The sequence below is a fragment of the Emydura macquarii genome, unplaced genomic scaffold (genome assembly GCF_026122565.2).
Source record: "Emydura macquarii macquarii isolate MOO-44397 ecotype Brisbane River unplaced genomic scaffold, CSIRO-AGI_Emac_v2 contig_1363, whole genome shotgun sequence".
Lineage (NCBI taxonomy): Eukaryota > Metazoa > Chordata > Testudines > Chelidae > Emydura > Emydura macquarii.
In genome coordinates, this window is record NW_027131500.1 from 18,012,539 (window position 1) to 18,033,204 (window position 20,666).

General features: G+C 43.0%; 1 protein-coding gene across 1 annotated transcript in view; it reads left to right on the plus strand.

Moving 5' to 3' along the window:
• PDGFC (platelet derived growth factor C) overlaps window positions 1-19,772 on the plus strand; it is a 213,752-nt gene extending 193,980 nt beyond the window's left edge. The window contains exons 4-6 of the mRNA XM_067551839.1: window positions 3,419-3,620; window positions 16,254-16,471; window positions 17,921-19,772. Of these exons, the coding sequence (XP_067407940.1) occupies window positions 3,419-3,620; window positions 16,254-16,471; window positions 17,921-18,037 (537 nt within the window). The 3' untranslated portion in view covers window positions 18,038-19,772. The remainder of the gene's footprint in view (window positions 1-3,418; window positions 3,621-16,253; window positions 16,472-17,920) is intronic.
• Window positions 19,773-20,666: the final 894 nt, after the last annotated feature.

Genomic DNA, 20,666 nt, shown 5'->3' on the forward strand with positions numbered 1-20,666 from the left:
GGGTGAGAGGAACCCTGGCTCCACCCCTACCCCCTTTCCAGAATAGCTAGCCAAGAACATGGGAAGAATGGGGGAGGGGAGTTTGATGGGGGGTAGGGAAGAGCTGCTGCATAAGAAGAGATGAAATAGAGCAAAAAGGCAGAAGGGGAGTAATTCTAACTTTTTAAATTGAAGTTCATTCTCTGAGCTGTTCCTAAGGCAGTGTTGCTATAAGTCAACCCTTATATGGGGCTGATTGTAAAGTTACGTCAAGTCCTTTGGTTCCTGTTGCATCCCTTCCAACCTACCCCCCGATCTTTTGCCCCGCCCTCTTTTTTTTTTTTTTAAAGATCGAGAGCTCCTTGGGGCATCTCTGTAAGATATTCATTTCAATAGGTTCAAATGTACGCAGGAAAATGCAATATAAATAGCCTAACTGGAAATTCCATTGGATCCAACACTAATTGTCATTCTTGGCTTTTACTACAGGGCAGCTGCTGGTTTAGTGTATTTTACTATGGTTTTTGGTTTTCACTCTGAATCATATTTAATAACACGGTAAAGATAAAATTGTTTGTCTCTATCTAGTATTCAAGCATGTTTCTTCATATTAAAAGAAATGAAAATGATTCTCTGGGTATAAAAACAAAAATTGAAAAACTTTTAAGTATGTGTGTTTTAAATGTGTGGATGTGGGGGGGGGGGGGGGGGAGACAGTAGAATATATCATTTGTCAACATATTTTTCAAGTGTTATTTTGTATTTTGCTGTTTAGATGTGAATCTCTGATCCTCAGGGCGGGGCGCCCCAAACCAAAAACATTCCTATGAATCAAATGGGATGCTATGAAAGAAAAGTTTAGTGTTTAGTCCATGTTCTGTAGACCCTCAGTTTCACTAGAAATGCTGGGCCATATTTCTCCCTGGTGAAAGCCCACTGAAAACAATGGGCCACATTCATAAGCTGTGTTATGGCCCCTTTGCCATATGCAAACTGCTAATCCCCACCAGGGAATTCCCCTGTTGGAGGGGATCTTGCTTTAGGTCTCTAGCCTCTCTTCAAAGAAATGAGAGGCAAAGAGGTGTGTTGGAGCCTTGCTCTGCTAAGGCAATGTCTTCAATGTCAAAAAGGTATGTTTTTACCACAAGATAGAATCCAAACCCTCCTGAGTGTTAAGAAGACATGGCACTTCTACATGGGGGGAAAAAGAAGCTTTGAAGTGAATTGAATTATTGTTGTTTACAAGCTAGATAAAGGAGCCACTCCTAATAATGTGTTACTAATGATAGGAGTAGCCAAAGGAAAGATTATTATTTATGCTACTCTTGACATTCTGCCTAAAATGTTTAAATGAAAAAGAAACAACTATTAGCAGTTTTAATATAGAGAAAAAAATTTAATTGTCATAAAATACTTAACTATTCAAGTAATTAAGACTCAGTAAGGAGGTTTTGGGGTAAATATCAATGACAGTATTCACATCTTTAAAGACAATTTTGCAATTGTGTAATGGGCACAGTTAATCCTCAGTAAACGTTTTTACAATGATTTGTGCAATTTTATTAAACCTAAATTAAATGCTTTTGGTAAATGATGTTATAAAATTGTAAATGCTGTTAATCAAGATGTGACTCGTCAATTGGGCGCAGTATTACTACATTTTAATTGTTCAGTTTGTCAAAAGTGAGAATAGTGGACAGTGATGCCAGTTTTTAATGTTACTTTATCCATGTTGCAATGAAGCAGTGAGAGTCTGATTCACCGCTTCCTTACTCCAATTTTACACTGAAACAACATGATTTCTTTGTGGTTACACCAGGATAAAACTGGAGGAACACACTGGTGAATCAGGGTTGGTAGGTGCATCATAAGTCGGAGCATGCTGTAAAAAAAAAAAAAATTGTCAGACATCAGTGATAGGAAATGAGTTTTCTTCAGCATGGTTGCTGGGTTAATCTTCCTGATATTCACTTATTTTTGAGAAAAATAAAACACACTTTCAAAACAGAAAATATGAGTATCAACATATATTTATATATAAATACTTATTCTGGAGGAAAACTGGAAGGAAAATCTTACGATATTTATTTTTCTTGACTGTCTGGATTATAGCAACACAGCACTGTTTTGAAGTTTGCTGCATCATGCATTGTTCAGTATAAACTTTAAATTACAGTCCAGAATATTTTGATTTATTATCATAACCCAGTGGAAAGATCATTGTGATATTTTTAATGTGGGCATCAGGAAGATGAGGGAAAGAGAGACTTAATTTTCTGTGATCTCTGTACCCACCAAAAATGAATAGTTGGATGGCTTCAGCCTCTCTGTTGGAAATAATGCTAGAATGATAAGATATAGATCCCTTCAGAAATTAACAATATCCGAAGATTAGGTATTTCTGTACATATTTCCTATTATGTTTGCACGATTCCCTGTTTTTTTAAAAAAAGGACCATGCATTTGGGAGAAATAAAGCAATAACACCCATTCTAATAGTATTCCTTGAAAGTAGATTTTTAAAAAAAAGTAATTAAAGCAGATATTGGAAAAGGCATAACGATTACTTCCATTCACTGCCTGTCCCTCTCACCCTCCAGTCAACCGTCAGACACACACTTAATCAAGTGCCCATCCTCCTGGAGAGTTTACAAGTGTCGGCTAGCTTAGAGTTAGTGGAATGAAACTTTGCTACAATAGCAGCAAATTTTGATGAGCTGTGTCATGGCTTTTTCGGGGCTGTTTTCAACATTTTAAAGAAGTGTAGTTTAGTGTGCAGTGCTGAGAAGGCATTTCTGATTAAATAATACTCAACTCTTATATAGCAATGTTAATCTGCAAAAATAATGTACAATACTACTATTGCCCTTCTGAATTATTTGATAAGCAACAACATGATGTTTGGTACTTCACTGAACTTAGTCCTTTTTTCATCAATAGGTAGCAATAGGATTTTTTACTATTGTTACACTAGAACGGTTTCATATTTGGCTGTACAACACCAAACACCACAAAAAGTCAGTTAATCCTTGTGCTAAAAGCAGCGTGAGAAATGTGAGTTTTCTAAGATTTCAGGGGTGGAGGGATAATTGCTTTTAATGGAGCTGTATTTTTCCATCAAAGGTTTAGTGCACCATTTGCTTTAATTATTTCTGACATATCATCCATCATTTAATGAACTTCTCCAAAAAATAGGTATAGTAGCATGTCATCCTAAAAGCCAAGAAGGTAAGGGGAAAAAATTAGCACTTTAAATGGGAGGAATGTTTAGGTGCTTCTTGGATTATCATTAGTCTTATTCAGTAAATTGGATAAACAGCTGGTTACTTTTATAATTACTACTGCCAAGTTTATCCAGCCTTATAAAATACAATGTTTGATCTAAGCCATTACATTACATATCTAACTGATACTGTTCTTTGTTTTATTGCATCACCAGACAGACGCTGCCAGCCCATCCATGTTACCCCCATCAGCTTTACCATTAGATTTACTAAACAATGCTGTTGCTGGATTTAGTACTGTAGAAGAACTTATCCGGTACCTGGAACCAGACAGGTGGCAACTGGACTTGGAAGACCTGTACACACCAACATCGCTCGTCCGTGGAAAGACATATAATCGAGGGAGAAAATCCAGAGGTAACCTCCTTTTATGGCCTCACGGCTCTGTGTAGATGTTTATCTTGACAAAGAAACAGTCATTTTGAGTATTTTTCTCCCTGTCTGAACATGTAACTTTCTGATATTCCTCGTGGAGTGTAGGTATTCTCATATTTTTATTATTTGGACGAAGGGCAACACTAAAAATGTCTCCATGAAACACGGAGAAATGTAGCAAAACGAAATAAAAAGAGAGAGGCTTTGAAGCAGCCGGTGCCAGAGCACACCTTCATGTTCCATCATAGTGTAGGGAATCTGGGAGGCACTTGCATTATATTTAAATGAGTGTAGCATCTTAGGGAATTTACTCTGAGGAAAATGATGATGTGTCCAGGTGTAAAGACTCCCAGGAGCCTTCCAGTAACGATAATGGATGTTTGTTGTAAAGGGGGACTCAGGCCATGGAGCAGAGTTTACTTCTTTGGCTGACAAATAAAGGTCCTAGAGTTCTCTTTCCTGAACTAAGTATGTCAAGCCTGGAGGAAGGCCATAAATTGATTGCCTGCCTATTGAAGTGGTAAAAGCTGGCATGCACTTGTACAATACTGCTAATGTCCTGTCAATGTGTCGTACTTCATGACATTGTAACTATAGAAAATACTGTATTCTTAGATGGCTATATAGTATCAATTTAATCCATCAATCTAATCTATTGGAGGCAATAAATACAGAAGAGAGACCAAAGTGGGGCAAAAGGTTGCGCCTGGCATGTTCTACTGGCTGGTGCTGTGGCACGTCTTTTCCTTGCCTCCAGATGCAAGGATTGTGATTGTCCCTTGTGTGGAAAAAGAGGAAAATCTCTCCACATCCAGCACACAAAGGCCAGTCACAAGTTGGCCCATATTCTTTACACCTAAAGTATGGCGTAATGGTCACAGACTGTGCATTGGGGAATTCAGGAAGGGATTGTGCCTCTCTGATGTGCAGCCCATCCCTGATCTTCCTTTCAGGTGTGGTGTAGTCTGGATTATCGCAGAATGTGAATGTAGTGATCTTTATGGCCTCAGAATCTAGTAAGAGCAAGTTGGGTCAATGCTTTCTTCCACACTATCCCATGAAACAATAGTGTCCCTGTCCACCACTTGGTGAGGTAGGTGACTGCTTAATTGAATCAATAAGGTGTAAAGTATAATGTTAAGGATTTACCTTATGTAGAGTAAATCAAGGAAAGACATTTACTTCTGCTTACATTGGAAATTTGTGCATTTTCAGCCTAATTTCCTGCAGATACTGCCACAGTTTCATATTTATGGATTCCATGTTGATGAATAGCATACAGACAATACTCTTCCCTCCTTTCCCCATAGCATGAAAATGAAGCTATTCAAGTGTAAATGAAATATCAATTAATAGTGCCTATGTTGTCAAATGTAAAGTACATTATCATTCGATCAGCAAGGAAGGAGAGGAAGTGAATCCTTTTCATAACTCAGATTTAGATTTCTGACAGCTGATCCCTGGATCAGAGCCTAAAAATCTCCCCTGCTAGGCTATGCTTTTATTGCTACAGCTGTGCATAGGTAAATCAAGACTTCATCATTTTAAGCTTTCAGCTATGAACCACATCTTCCAAATATTCATTTAGCACTTTCCTAATTGAAGAGTTTCACCATTTGTCAACTGCATTACCATATTGAGCATAAAATAAGTGAGAAAAAAGCGATGTATATTTGTGGAATCTAAACATGAACAAAAATGCAGGTGTTGGATAACATCTATATGGACAAAAGCAACTCTCTGCAAGAGAGTGAGCTTCCCAAGAAACTATCAGAGTAAATCTTTTAAAGACTTCTAATCAGACAGTGTAATAGATTTTCCCCTGAATAAACATATCAGAGTATTGACACATTCATCTTAAAAGGACCACCCTCAGACTGCACTACTTAGTGTGTAAAGTTATAGCCTGGGGCAGAAAATGTATCCCATTAAGATGACACAGTATTAACTGCTAGGTGCGTTGAATAGTTAGAGAATGTGAATTTTTTGTTTGTTTATTGTTTTTAATAACATGCTCTACTGTATTAAAAAAAACCTACTTTAAGAAGTATTGTAGAAAATTACCTAGCCTAAAAATATTTGTCAGTTATTTGAAACTACGTTGTACACTTCAAATTCTATAATTAGGCCAATTTTCTTTTTGTTTCCATCATTTTAATTAAAAAAGCCATATATGTGTCTAGAATTTAGGACCAAACTGTGATCTCAATTATATCAGTGTAAATCTGGAATTACCATGGAGTTATTCCATGTAGATAAAAGCAAAATTTGGTTCAGTATTACAAAATCAATAGCTAAATTCCTTTTCAATATTACATATATTAAAAAGTGCATTGCAATGAAAATAAGTGTCCCAATCTTACTCCCACAAAAGTAACATTGGGCTAGATTCCGCAGCCTAGTTACAGCTCTTTTGTAACCATTCATGTAGCATAAGAGGCAGATCATTCCCCTGGTGTATGGGAACCTCCTGTTCATATATCTGTACTGTTGCCGGACCATGTAACTCTGCTCCTTGCTCTCGTGGTAAGTGACACGAAGAGCCATGGGGGAGCTGTGCTATGCCAATGATTTACTGTAGGGGCCATTAAGTCCCCTATGCCACTGGGGAGCATCTCTGTGACCTAGAGCCATAACCAATTTCCTGATGAACATACATACACACCAACCCTCTCTTGCAGGAGAAAATCTGGCCCACTGGCTTTATTGAGAACCAGGATCTAGCTGGTAAATGCTTTGAAAAAGAGGGATTCTTTTTGAGTACAAATCTCTGGAGATTTCTTAGAAAGTTATACACTCAATTATAAAAAGCAATTAATTTCAGACTGATGTGAACTTAGTATATTTAAATTATATAAACTAATGAAGATACATTCTTTTGAAATACAATTTCTTTGAGTGCTTGCTCATGTCCATTCCACTATAGGTGTGTGCACGCCTCCGTGCAGGGCTACCGGAACTTGTTTTCCCTTAGCAGATCCCATAGGGCTGGCTTTGGCACCCCCTGGAGTCCCATGCACATGCCGCGGTACATGAAGTGCTGCTGGCCCTACGCCCCCTCAGTTCCTTCTTTCCGCCCCTGACCATTACTGGAACTGTCCGTGCTTGCATTGCAAGCACTTAATTCCCCGTATTTTGAACTTTAAGTAATGATTTATTGTCTTAATCATTAGCTAGCTTAATAATTGTTGTTAGTGGTAGTTAGAGACCTTGAGGTAGTCTAGCTGAGACCTTACCAGGAGTGGGTATGCTCTGGTCTCATGGCTTCAAATCGTGTGCTTCCAGTGGGAAGGCTTTCCCGCTAAGTGACCCCCACTGCATGAAGCACCGGGGGGGAAGCCCTTCGTAAGGAGAAGAACGGATCTGCAAGGCTTTCAGACCTCCAGAAAATCCGCCTGAAAGCCTCGCTCATGGAGCCCCCGACCGGCTCTGAACCAACCTGCTGCAGTACCCAGCGTGCCATTGGTGCAGCGGGCACCGTCAACACCAACCTGACTCGGCACCACGAAGAGAGCGTGGATACTCCGCCGCACCATCTAAGCAGGCGGGGTGGAGCGCCGATCCGTACCGAGGTCAGATCACGGAGGCCTGCTGCCTGAACCAGTGTCTCCAGCCAGGGAGCCTCCCCCAACTCTTCAGAGTGTGGGAGCCCCGCTGCACCTACCGGCACCGTCAAACTTGGAGGCTGTCGGATGGCAAGAGCCTTGTTGGCCTTGCATATGCCACCACCGCCCATACCTCCATGAGAGAGAAGGGGCTGTCGTTATGGGGGAAGCCGGTGTTGGGACCCCCTGAATGGCTCAGAAGATCCCCGGTATAGGGAGGAAGATCTCCTGCAGATTGGTTTCCTAGGGTAGAGCAGAAATTCTCCCCTAGAAGTCATTCCAGGTCGCAGTTGCCAGACCGACCTGTATAGAGGCGGAGAGCGAAGTCGCCTGCCCGACACCGGTCTCGACCCATCCCACTGCTCCAGCAGCAAAGAGTTCGCCTGCAATGACATGGTGCCGATCCCGGTCACTGGAGACAGTCTTGGTACCGAGGAATTCACTAGGCGGTGCCGAATCCGATTGCTGGAGACAGACTTGGCACTGAGGAGTTCGCCTCCCCGCACCGAGGCAGCACTGAACCCAGACGCTGGAGACAGCCTCGGCACCGAGGATTCGCCCCGCACTGAGGCTGCGCCAAACTCGGTGGCCAGAGACAGACTCTGCACCGAGGATTTCGCCCTGCACCAAGGCCAGGCAGAACCTGGTCACCGGAGTTTGACTCGGCGCCGAGATGCATGCAAAGCGCAAGGTCCTCGGTACCGGGATGATGCTCAGGTCAGCTCAGCTCGCCGGAGCATTGTCTGTACGCCTGCTCTGGCAGGGGCACCCACATCGAACCTGGTAGTCGAGGTCATCGACGTTGAGGGGACGCTCTCAAGAGCGACAGAGCACCTGTGGATCGGGGCACTGCCTCCCCCCCAGGCTCGGTACTGTACAGTGAGAGCTTTTGGGGCAGCCCCACCATGGTCTTTTGACAGTGCCTCGGTTTCCCTTTGGGGAGGTAGTCACTGGGGGAGCCACCACCAACAAAATGCTCCAGAGCCCCAGGCACGGGTAGCCCTGGATGGCCTCAGAGGCAATAGTCACCCCAATGGCAGTATGGAGGCCTATGGGGTTTCCCGGGGGGGACAACAGGACCACCGTCTGTCAACCCCTTGGGGATGCATTCAATGCCTTGGGTACAGGGAAAGGGCCACCATTCACTCTCGGATGACGACTCGGCCCCACGGGCAAGTACTTCTGTGGGGACCGCCTGTCAACGGGAGGAGGTGCTGCGGCCCTTCAATCCCCCGCCTTCTCCCCACCGGATGAAGCATGCTCCTGAGCCCTGGTTGATTCTAGGGCACACTGGGAACTATTTAAGAGGTGGCCTTCACCTTGGGGCTGGAGGTGAAGGAGCTAAAGGGGCATCAGACAGCTTCCTTTTAATGTGCTAGCAGTGGGCCCCCACAGTGTGGGTAGCCCTCCTGGTCTACAAAGGGGCACTCAAGATAGTGAGGGCCTCGCAGCAAACCCCCTTCTCCATAGCCCGATACCTAAATGAGCCGAGAAGAGCATTACACCCCAGCCAAGGGGTTTAAATACTTGTTTACCACTCCGCCCCAAGTCCCTGGTGGTGGTTGTCGCCAACCACAGGTCTAGGCGGGGCAGCTGGGCTCTACTCCGGAGAACAAGGACGATTGCAAGCCAGACTTGTTTGGAGAAAAATTTTATTCAATACCCCTACCAGCAAGTAGAAGGTGAGCCCTTGGGGGACTCAGTGAGCCGCTTTGCTGAAGCTCAGCCTGGCAGCAGGTGCTGAACTTGTATACCATTGCAGAAGAGGGTACCACGGGAGCTAGGGAAGTGCTCCAGGCATCCTTAGTTGCTGCTGATTTGATGGGAAGAACCATACCCCCCGCCATCGGCATGCTCAGAGGTTAGTGGCTGCAATCCCAGGCTGTCCCAAAAGGTCCAGCAGCCCATCCGGGGCCCTCCCTTAGACGAGTCAGCCTTCTCTTTGATTCAGATAGATGCGAAGCTGTGTGGTTTGAAGGACTCCAGGACCATGCTGTGTTCCCTGGGCCGCTACACGCCACAGACCTTTAGGGGTCAGGCAGGTCTCCAGGGACAGCAGCAGCAGAGGTGCCAGCCACAGCTGTCTCATGACCTACGGGCAATGGGACTGAGTCAGGGGGTATAGAAGACACCATCCACCCTGAGTGGCTCCTTAGGCATCAGTAAGGGTCCTCTTGGCGATAGGGCAATCGGAAAAGGCCCTTTCTGATGGTGCATGCAAGGGCCGTACCCTAGCCTCTACCCTCCTTCCGGTTCGTGTGGGCCAGGATGCCTTTGGGCCACTGGGTCCTTGATATAATTCAGCGGGCTCGGCCCCCCCCGTCGCGTCCCCCCTCTGCCCCCACGACACCTCCCCCTTCCTCCCTCTCAGTGGCGATTCCACATCCAAGAGGTTGAGGCCGCCTCAGCCTAGAGCGGTGGGAAAGGTCTCTCAGGGTACCTCTCCAGGTACTTCCTCGTCCCCTAGAAAGGGGATTTAAGGACTGTGTCAGACCTACGTTGTCTCACAAATACCTCAAGGGACTCAAGTCTTGCATGATCTCCCCAGTTACAGTATTGGATATAGGTGCCTGGTATGCCACCCTGAATGTCAGGGACGCATATCTTCAATGCTTCCTTCACCTCGTAGTAGTTGGCTCCCTCTAATGCTTTACAGCTTTACTCTGGCTTGTTCTCGGCCCTGAGGGTGTTTACCGAAGGCCTGACGGTGGTATTTGCGCACGTGAGGCAAAAGGGGGTGCAAGATTTGCCCATACCTGGTTGACCGGATAATCAGAGGCAGGTCCAAGTCCCAAGTCCAGAGCAGTGCAAACCAGTCAAGTGCCACTTGTGGCTGGTGGGTCCTGCTGGTAAGCAAACAAAAGTTCACGTTACTCAGGTTCAGCCTACGGAATGCATCGGCGTGACCGGTTGCTTCCTGAGCCAGGCCTCCTTGCCCCAGCCACGCTGTGAGGCAGTGTCCCTCAAGATGGCCGACCTGCACAAATGCCCTATGACAACAGCCAAACATTGCCAACAGCTGGTAGGTTACAGGGTGGCCTACACATATGTGGTGAGGCTAGCTAGCCTGATGCTTAGGCTACTTCAGTCATGGCTAGCCTCAGTGTACAGTCCGAGCAGATAACTTCTGCACCAGGAGGCTACGGTCTCCTCTCCTCCCCTCCCTAGAACTGGTGAATGACTCCTTAGGATGTGTGAAGGGGCGTTCCGTTCATGAAACAGGCTCCTTCAGTTACCCTGATATCGGACGCCTTGGGCAGAGGGTGAAGTGCCATATCAGTGCTGGCCTCGGCTCACAAGGCGTCTGGCCAAGGGAGGAGAGAATTCGGCACACCAATGTAAAGATCTGCGAAACGTTTGCATGCAGGGCTTGTGGAATGTTCCTCTGCTTATTGAGGGCAGGGCGGTGCAGGTGCTGACAGACATTACAGCGACCATGTACTACATTGACAGGTGGGGGAAGCCCATTCATAGCCTTATGGAGGGAAGCTATAGGACCTGGCGGTGATCACCTCCCGGGGGTGAGGAATGATGAGGCGGACCGCGTCAAGGGGTCGCTCTTCCTCACCACAATGGGTCGCTGCGCCCACTAAGGGTGTCTACGACTGTCTAGAGGGGGGGTTTCCCCAAGGGGAATCTGTCCATATCGGACTGGAGCATGAGGTGTCCACAGTGCTGCTCTCTCCGTGGTCAAGGGGTGGGGGCGATCGTCAATGCCATCCATCGGTAGTGGCCAGAGCTTCATATTCACATTCCCGCCTTTCCCCTCCTGCATACAGTCCTGCTAAAGATGAGGAGGGGTTAAACAGATGCCATCTCAATTGCGCTGGCCTGGCCACGCCAGCATAGGTTCAGCATACTGCTGGATTTCCTCAATCACCCGCCTCGGGAGCCTCCGAGACAACGTGATCCCAGATCCCAGGATCACGGTCACCTGCGGTGCCCAGACCTGAACCCTCGTCACCTCAGGGAGTGGTGGATCAGTGGCCAAGAGAAGACAAGCGAGCCGCTCAGAAGAAGTCCAGTGAGTCCTGCTGGGAAGCAGGAAGCCCTCCACACAGGTCATGTACCGGGTTAAGTGGAAGTTGCCGTTGCCTGCTGGGAGGAGTCCCGGGGTATTCCGCCCAGCCTCTCGCCAATACAGGTGATCTGGGAAATACTGGCTACAGTTAAAGCTCCAGGGACTGGCTGCAGTCTCCCTGAAGGCCCACCTAGCAGCCATATCAGCCATCCATCAGTTGCTGGAGGAGGGATTGCGGTTCTCTCATCTGATGTTGGTTAGGTTCCTGAAGGGGGTGGGAGGCTCCATCTGTAGGTCTGCGACCTGGTGTCTCCCTGGGATCTTGACATGGTCCTTCCCGGCCCAGGGGGCCCCCCCTTGGAACCCACGGTGTCATGCCCTCTACTCCTGCCTTCTGGGAAGGTAGCCTTCCTGCGGGTGTTTACCTAGGCAAGGAAGGTCTCCAGGGTCAGGGCTCTGACCTCCGGAGCTCTCCCTCATACTGTATTCTATAAAGATAAGTTTCAGTTGAGGCCGCACCGGGCCTTCCGGCCTAATATAGTTTCCCAGTTTTGTTGTGACCAACATCTATTCTCCCTGTGTTTTCCCGAACCACACAGTTCGGAGGAGAAGAGAAGGCGGCACTTGTTAAAAATGTGAGAGGGCTTCTACATCAGGTGTATGAGGCTGTTCCGGAGAGCAATGCAGCTCTTTGTCACAACAGCCGACCGGATGAAAAGTTCACCGGTCTCCGCCCGGCGCATTTTACTTGTGAATAACTTCCTGCATTGCGTTCAGCTATGAGCAGGTGAAAGTGCCACTTCCAGGCACCACCACAGCTCACTCAACAGAGCTCAAGCTCCAGCTACAGCCTTCCTAGTGGAAGTGCCAGGGCAGGATATCTGCAGAGCAGCTGTCAGGCTGGTGGTATATACCTCACCACACCTCTATCCAATGGGTGCAGGAAGACGCGGGCTTCAGCAGAGCTGCGCTGCAGGCAGCTCACCGCTAACTGCAGCCCACCTCCAAGGTACTGCTTGTTAGTCACCTATAGTGGAATGGACATGAGCAAGCACTCGAAGAAAACAAGCTTACTTACCAGTAATTGCTGTTCTTTGAGATGTGTTGCTCATGTCCATTCCACAACCCACCCTCCCCGTCCCCGCCGCTGGAGTTGGCGGAAAGAAGGGACTGAGGGGGCATAGGGCCGGCAACACCTCATGTACCGCGGCATGTGCGCGGGACTCCAGGGGGCACCAGAGCCAGCCCTACGGGATCTGCTGAGGGGAAAAAAGTTCCGGTAGCCATGCACGGAGGCGTGCACCCACCTATAGTGGAATGGACATGAGCAACACATCTTGAAGAACAGCAGTTACTGGTAAGTAACCTTGTTTTTATTTTAGACCAATTGGCATCTAATTTTTCTTTCTTTCTTTTGTGGTCCTCAGTCATACTTTGCTTCTGAAAAAGAACTTGCATTTTTTCTGAGCTAGTGCTAAAAAAAGAACTTTTGACTATTGTGTCAACCATGATAAATGAGTGAAAGCTAAGTTGAAAGCATGTTTAAATTTTCACATTATAACAGGTATTGTAACTTAGTTCACTTGGGAAATTCATATAATCTTTTATAATGGTTAAGTAAACATTTTAAGGGAATATATACATTCTGTCATCTAGTTTTGTGACCACAGTATGTTAAAATACATTTTGGACAGACAGATACCCTTTGAAAAAATAAGAGCTTCATTCACACACTTCAAAGAAATGATTACATAAGCACTGGACAAATTTGCCACAGACCTTTTAATGCAAGTGCATTACATAAGAAATAGGATAGGGCAAGGGTACATGTTGTGATATAATAGCTATACAGCTAGTGTACTTGTAAGACATGAAGCTGAACATGTTTTTGAAAAACCCCAGAAGTTCTTTTGTTACAATAAAGCAAATTAAAATATACTGAATTGAAAATTTTGGGTCTGGCTTCAAATTCAGAACCTTTCCAGAATTGGGGTGTTTGGATGCAGGGTTTTGTTCAAGCCCATCTCTAAATTATTTCTAAAATGATGATTCATTTAATTTCTGTTTCAAACTTCCCCTCTCTCTCCCCTCACTACTCCCCTCCCAGCAACAGACGGGGAAAATAGTTATGTAACTCTGCTGTTGCTCAGACAGGAGGTGCCAATCAGAAGGATGAGGGTTTTTTTGTGCCAAGCTCTACCCTTTTTGATCTCCCTGAAGGCAGCCTTACTCATTCCCCCTTACCTGGCTTGCTTGTGGCCTTGCTATGAGAAGCATGTGATCAGTCTGGTTCAGGTTCTCATCTTAGATTTTTTCCCAGATCTCCATTTGTCATATCAGTACTGTCATGCCATGGTAAACAATTAATATTACACTTTATTTTATTAACTAATTCAAACATTTGTTTGCCTTCTCATCTTAGCCACCATGAGTACAAAATCCCATAGCTGTATTTTAACCTTTAGATTTCAGGCGTATTGTGCCAGAAACTGTGCCTTTCTTTATGTGTGGGGAGTGGCTAGCCCATTGTAGACACAATTATAGTAATGATAACAGCTTTATTTTACTTTTAACATGTTGGTTTTGAACATTAGATAATTTCCAATAGGACATCTTAGAACTGAAATGACTCTTTTAAAGAGGACAAAGGGTTACTTCGTCATACACAGGGGGAAACCAAAAATTGAACAATAAGACACACACTACTTACTGTGTTCTTTTTTCTTTTATCAGTTAGTTTAATAGCCAACTTACCCCTCAGTTGGCCAAACCAGTTTATAGTTTCCCTGTAGTACATATTCTTCACATATTTTAAAAAAGAAAAGCCATCTCATCTTGGCATATATAGTGAAATATCTGACTATGTCCAGAAAACATTATATGGGCATGAGGGTAGTGGTGGGGAAATTATATTTAGTCCATTTGAAACCAGAGACTCTTTTCCACCAAGAATACATGCAGATTAGTGTTTAACAAAAGCAGCAGATAACCACTGATTAATAGTTCATACATTCTTTCTTTTAAGTTTTCTTCATTTTCAATTGTTATATTTTTTAGTGGAACTGAAGTAATCTGTTCCATAATTATTTTCTCCCTCCCTGGATCACTAGAAATGTACGCAAAGGATTTCTTTGTTTTTACCCACTGTTAATATACATTTATTTGTAATATAAATGGTGTGGCCTGGGATTGTTATTCCCCCCCCCCCCCTCCAGGTTTCTCTCATAGGTCCTCTAGAAAAGAGTTATTTTTAAATATTAGTGCTAGTTTGTCTGAGATTTTTATTTTAGTATTTTCAAAAGCCGCACTGGCATAGGAGTTTACAAAGAGGAAAATGTAATGCTGCTAACCCACCAGTGAAAAGAATAGGAGATACCATTGTAAATTAGACATTACATCTGTTCCTTGAGGGGGGGGGAGGAATCAGTCCAAATATCACAGATCATTATAGTCTCCCTTTCTGCCAGAAGCCTAATTACAGTGTTTTTCATCAAAGGCTGCACTAATAAATTATGTTCAATGTTCCACTAAACCAACCGTAGTTTCTTCAAGAATGGCATTTTCCCCTTTCAAAGCCCATTATTTTTGTCCATGACTGTAGGGGAACAAGAAGTATACTGCCCTACTTTTTGGTTTTTCCATAAGCTGTTCAGCCCTCAACATGGTAAAGATTTCATATGATACCAGTGAAACCTGTTTATAAGGAAACTGGTATAGTGAAGTTCTGTGTATGGGGGAGATGAATTAACTTGTTTTATGAAGTTTTGAATTTAATCAAACGTAATAGATTTAAAAGTTTGATTCAACAAAGGAATATTACTGAGTTCCACTTTGGTGACAAAAGGTGTATGGTGGGAGGAACATGAATGAATACGCTGAAAATAGTGTGGAGAGAGGCAACAGATATTGACATAGACTGACATAAAAAGGACAAGGAGGGGACAAAAGAAAAATCGTAATCTATTCTAGTAATTATTTTTTATTTGATCACTCTCCCCCCACACACAAACTCTCTCTCTCTCTCTCTCTCTTCCCCCCTCCCCCCCATATATATAGGACATTCACTGATGAAAGCATAAGCTTTCTGGAAGTTCCATTATTGGCCATAGCGCAGACTTCCCTTTAGCTAGAAAAATAAGTTTTGTTTTTCCTTTCAAGTGAATCTCCCTTGTTAAAAGCATGCACTGAAAATAAAGTGAAGACAACATTTGCACACTTTTGAACAAATTTTACAAACTCAAAAAATAAAGATGCTTGCAAGATTTTTAATTGCACTGGATTTTGCCAGCCCTTAATTAATAATGAAGTAGAATAAAAATCCACAAACAGCTTCAGTGTTTGGCAGTTTAATTTACAGATTAAATTCTGTCTCAGTACAGGGGTTTGACATAGGGAAATTACATTTGGGGTTGAGGAGAGGAAGAATCCTTCCTTTTTCCTCCCACCCCAACCAAGGAATGGGAATGTAGCCACACTAAGACCATTCTTGCAGCCTAAGAGCTGAGGCACAGTTTGCTTCCGTTGCATCATGCCCATCCATGGGGAGGAAATAAGTGATGAATCTGCATAGTGGACTTTAAACATTTTAAACATGCCTTCTGCAGTAACACAGAAGGAAGCATCACTGAATGAAGCTTCATAGCACCCATATGATGTGGGTCCCTGAAGAAGTTACCAATATGTTGACCCCATCCCATGTATAGTGAAATTCTTTTAAGTTCCACCGTGGCAAAGCTTTCAGGTTGAGATCCCTAAACATAAATTTAGCAGCTAACTCCCATTGAAATGAACTCCCATGGAAGTCAGTAGGAGTTCAGACACTTAAATACTATTGAGGATCTGGTCTGCAGCAGCTTTGGAGACCTTGGATTTGCACTCCTTAGGGAAGTGGTTGTGCGAAATAGATTACTTGCATTCAAGTGTGTTTGTTTAATGATGGATTTTGAAAGACAAGTCACAGAAAGATATGTCTGTATGTTTGCTATTCAGTGGTGGACCTGAACCTTCTAAAGGAGGAGGTGCGACTGTACAGCTGCACTCCTCGCAACTTCTCAGTGTCACTAAGAGAAGAGCTGAAGCGAACTGACACCATCTTCTGGCCACTATGTCTATTGGTTAAACGTTGCGGTGGGAACTGTGCCTGCTGTCACCATACTTGCAACGAGTGCCAATGCATCCCAACCAAAGTCACCAAAAAATACCACGAGGTACGTACCTCATTTTGTGTTTCTACATTTGAGACCACAGAAAATCCATTCCAAAACCAGTCTTCCGTGTGAATGTGAACACTGACCAGAATGCAGATCATAGCATAGGGCTAATGTGACTGTACAGTTGACGTGTTTGGAAGACGCCTTCTTTATTATTATTAAGATTTAAAAAAAAAAAAATCGGAGCCTGCACTCTTACGTCACTCTTTTGGGGTCCTCTGTGGAAAATAGAACTCTTTTATTTGTTTTAAAATATTCCAAATTGTTACTTTGTGAATAGAGGTTACCTTTTGTGGACAAAAAGGGTTTTTATCTAGTGGCGATACTGCAGACTGAGGAGCCCTACATTTGAAGAGTTTATAAAAGATGTTCCATTTTTAAAAACAAAAGTGAATTGGAACTGCTGATTCATACTCAGTTTAACAAGCAACTGGGCTAGTTTAAACGTTAGCATTTTACAGTTGTTTGTTGATAATGTACCCAGCCTGAAAAAATCCTCTAACATTCTTTTTAAAATGTGAAAGACAAAAAATAACCTCTAGATCATGTAAGATTTTTCCAGTGTCTGGCATTAATTGTAGACCTAAATATATTTAATGTCTCTACCTGAATTTTCAGGTGTATGGATTCAGTGGCTTACTAGTTTATTTTGCCATAATGATATGATGCAATTATCAAGAAACAAATTTGACTAGTGGTAATTTTCTAAAGTGAAAGGAAGTGGTATATGCAATACAGTGGCCTGAGTTAATTTACAGGTTATAACAAGTTACAACATCTGTGTTCTCATGTTATCACAGAAATTATAGCTTTCTACAGGGAAAAAAAGCTTCTGTGAGCCCTTGATATGGTGTGCAAATTCATAAGTATCACTGAACCATCTAAACTCAGATAAATTAGCTTCTTAGATAAATACACAAGAGTATATCTTTATGTTGTTTAAGGCTTACAATTTATTATTTTTAAAAGCTACTCTTAGATATTTTTTAACTTCCCTACAAAAATGTTCCACAGCTGTGAGTGGAAAACTTTTTTTAATAAACTGCACGTCACTGAATATATATCGCTAAAGTTGACATTATTTTACCAGTACCATCTAATAATATTTAATTAAGTCAACTATATAAATAGTCTTTCAAACAAAAAAGAAAAAAACCCCACCCAAACCCAACTGCAGTAAAGTTTGCTTTGACCAAAGTAAATGTCTATCTAGCATATCTTAATGTCTTAATCAAATTTGTGGAAGGCTTGAAGTAAAGCCAAAAAAATAAAGTAATATATATTAACAAGCGGAATAAATGAAGAAACTCAGTTATGGAGCTGATTGAGTTTCCTTTTGTAGTTCTCCTGTCTTCCAGTTTACTACCAGTGTACTGTAGATCATGAGCAAGATGTTTAATGTTTAATGATTTACTTAAAAGCCTGGCTCAAATTGTCCTCTTTCAGGTTCTTCAGCTGAAGCCAAGGAGCGGTGTAAAAGGATTGCATAAATCATTGACAGATGTACCCCTGGAACACCATGAGGAGTGTGACTGTGTGTGCAAAGGGAATACTGAAGGATAAATGTGGCTAAGTGTGCTTCTTTCTTTCAAAGTACATTCAATCAATGGCTGATTCTGTTATGGGGCTTGTGCATTATCTCCTTCCTTAATCTCAGTTGTTTGCTTTGGGGATCTTCCATCTTCAGGATTTACAGTGAGTTCTAAAGAGAGGAGAAACCAAACTGGGATTATATGTTGTGTAAAAGCTCTGTTCCTTGGAGGCCCAGTCAAAGCATGGGAGAAGGGCATCAGTGAGGGATTTTTAAAAGTATATAATGTCTTTTCCAGTTGGCTTGACATTACATGGATTAAAAAATTTACAAGTACAAAAAATTAAAATGCTAACACCATGAAGACTTGACTCTGCTGGCTGCCTTACTTCTACAGTTCCAGTACAACTGGCCTGTGATTGACATCTGGAATCTGTCTTTCTGTACTCAACCACTCCCGCATGCTCTAAATCAGACTGTTCTAGGTCTTACAAACTTGGGTTAAAACAAACTCTTGTTCTGAATTAAACAATTTGTCTGATACTGGTAGGAAAGACTGGATTTTTCCACACATGCTATTAAAGCTCCTGCCTTTTAGAAAAGCTGACTGGACAAATAAGTATGAGCTAAGGAGACAAACATTGAAAAGAACAGTGGCTTTACTCTAATTACTATGGCCTATGACTTTGTTTGTATTTTTTTATCATGTACATTTTTATATTCTCCTTTTGACAATATAACTATTTGCTTTTTCTAATCTTGTTAAATATATCTATTTTTACCAAAGGTATTTAATATTCTTTTTTATTACAACCTAGATCAACTATTTTTTAGTTTTGTAAGACTTTAAAGCCGGAGTTATACAGTTGGAGGAACAGAGATGTTGTTACTATGACAAAGCAGCATTTATTTCTACATTGTATGGTGCTTGACAGTGGAAAAAATCTGGGTTTACACATTTAAAGAGTAATGGCCAATGCAAATATTATCAATGTGGATGAAGCTCTAAGCTTGCTAGCTCTGTGATATTGAAAATATGAAAAATAGGTTACTATAAATGTTTTCAGAAATAGCTGTCAAAATCCCTCTCTATATTCTGGTCTTTTGTCAAATAGAAAAAATAATAGACTCGTTCTGGCTTGTTTAATTGTTTAATTTCTTTGAAGTAGAAAGGTCTACATCATCATGAGAAGAGAAGTTCAGTGGCTTGTTGCCTTCATGATACGGTGTGTTCATAGAAAGGCTGCCATATTTATTGCTCCAGGTGTATGTATGGTTTTCATTTATGGTTATGTCCATTTAAAACCAGTTGACTCCCAAGATTTTAACTCTGTTCCGTATAGTTTTATGAAACTATGGTTTTGTGTATGTACAGTATATCCTTTAACCAGTACACTTATCCCATCCTATGCAAATTGGAAAGAAAACAGTAAAGTATTTTGCTTGTAAAATGCTTTAACATTATGCCTAGTTTATATTTTGACCATTGGATTTACAGATTGTAACAGATCACCAATAAAGGTCATAATGCTAATTTTGGGAGAAAAAATGTCTGTGTGGTTATGTATTGGTCTATAGTAAAAAAAGAAAACAAACCTGAAATGTATTTGCCACAATGAAAGTCAATTAGAAAAATTCAAGCCTTCTGTAGAGTAACTATTAGAGAAAAATACACATTTTCTAGCTTTTGAGTTCTTAAATTTGCAAACTTAAGAATGTTACCACTTTTGTGTGTACTTTCCCAGGTTTTTTTAAAAATAAACTGAAAAAATCCCACCAAATCCCAGCATACGGCATAATACTGACACCACATGGTTCATCAGCAGACTTGGAATTTTTACATCTACATCACTGACCTCTGCTACCAATCGCAGTATTTGGGTACCATTCTCTGTGTGGACCAGCAGATGAATGATGACACTTAGAAGGGTCCAGATTCTGAAGGGTAGCAGGTTTTAGTGGTCAAAATCTTTGGCCTCTGACCTGATATGTCCCTGACCCTATCCCAGTTCTGTCTCTCCCGGCAATCATCACCCTGCCTTATTGTCCCAGTTTCTCTCCCATCTCCCTTTTCCAGGAAAAGTCTGTAACCCCCAGCCATCTCATCCCATTCTTCTACCCCACTTTAGCTTCCAGTCCCAGGCTCCCTCATCTGAGTCTTGTCCTACACCCTATTCTATCACTGTGTCTGTCTCATTCCCCACCCCACTCTCCTCTTGCTCCATTGTCTATGACCTCCTACCTTCCTCCCACTCCAAATCTTGCCCAGCCAGTCCCAGGCCCCTCCCACTGCTGCTGGTGTGAGTGGCTGCTTACTCCTCCATGCTGCCTAACACCAACAGGTGGATCAGGGAGGGCACCGGTGAGAAAGTCTCCCTGCTCTAACATTCTATGCCAGGCAGCACATCAGACCTTAGCAGCCAGGACGATCAATTGTTAGGAGAATCCTGTTCCGTCCCTGCAGCCCTGCCATGGTGCATGCTGGGTCTCTCTGGGGGGAGTGTGCACATGCAGTCTAGTTGGCCTTTAAGAGGTGTGTATGGGATGGAGCATACTTAATGCAAACTGAATTTTCAGAAAATTTAGCATCTAAACCCTCAAATCTTTACTGAGCATGTGTGACCTGAAATTTTTCACAGGTTTATCCCTAAGCCAAATGTG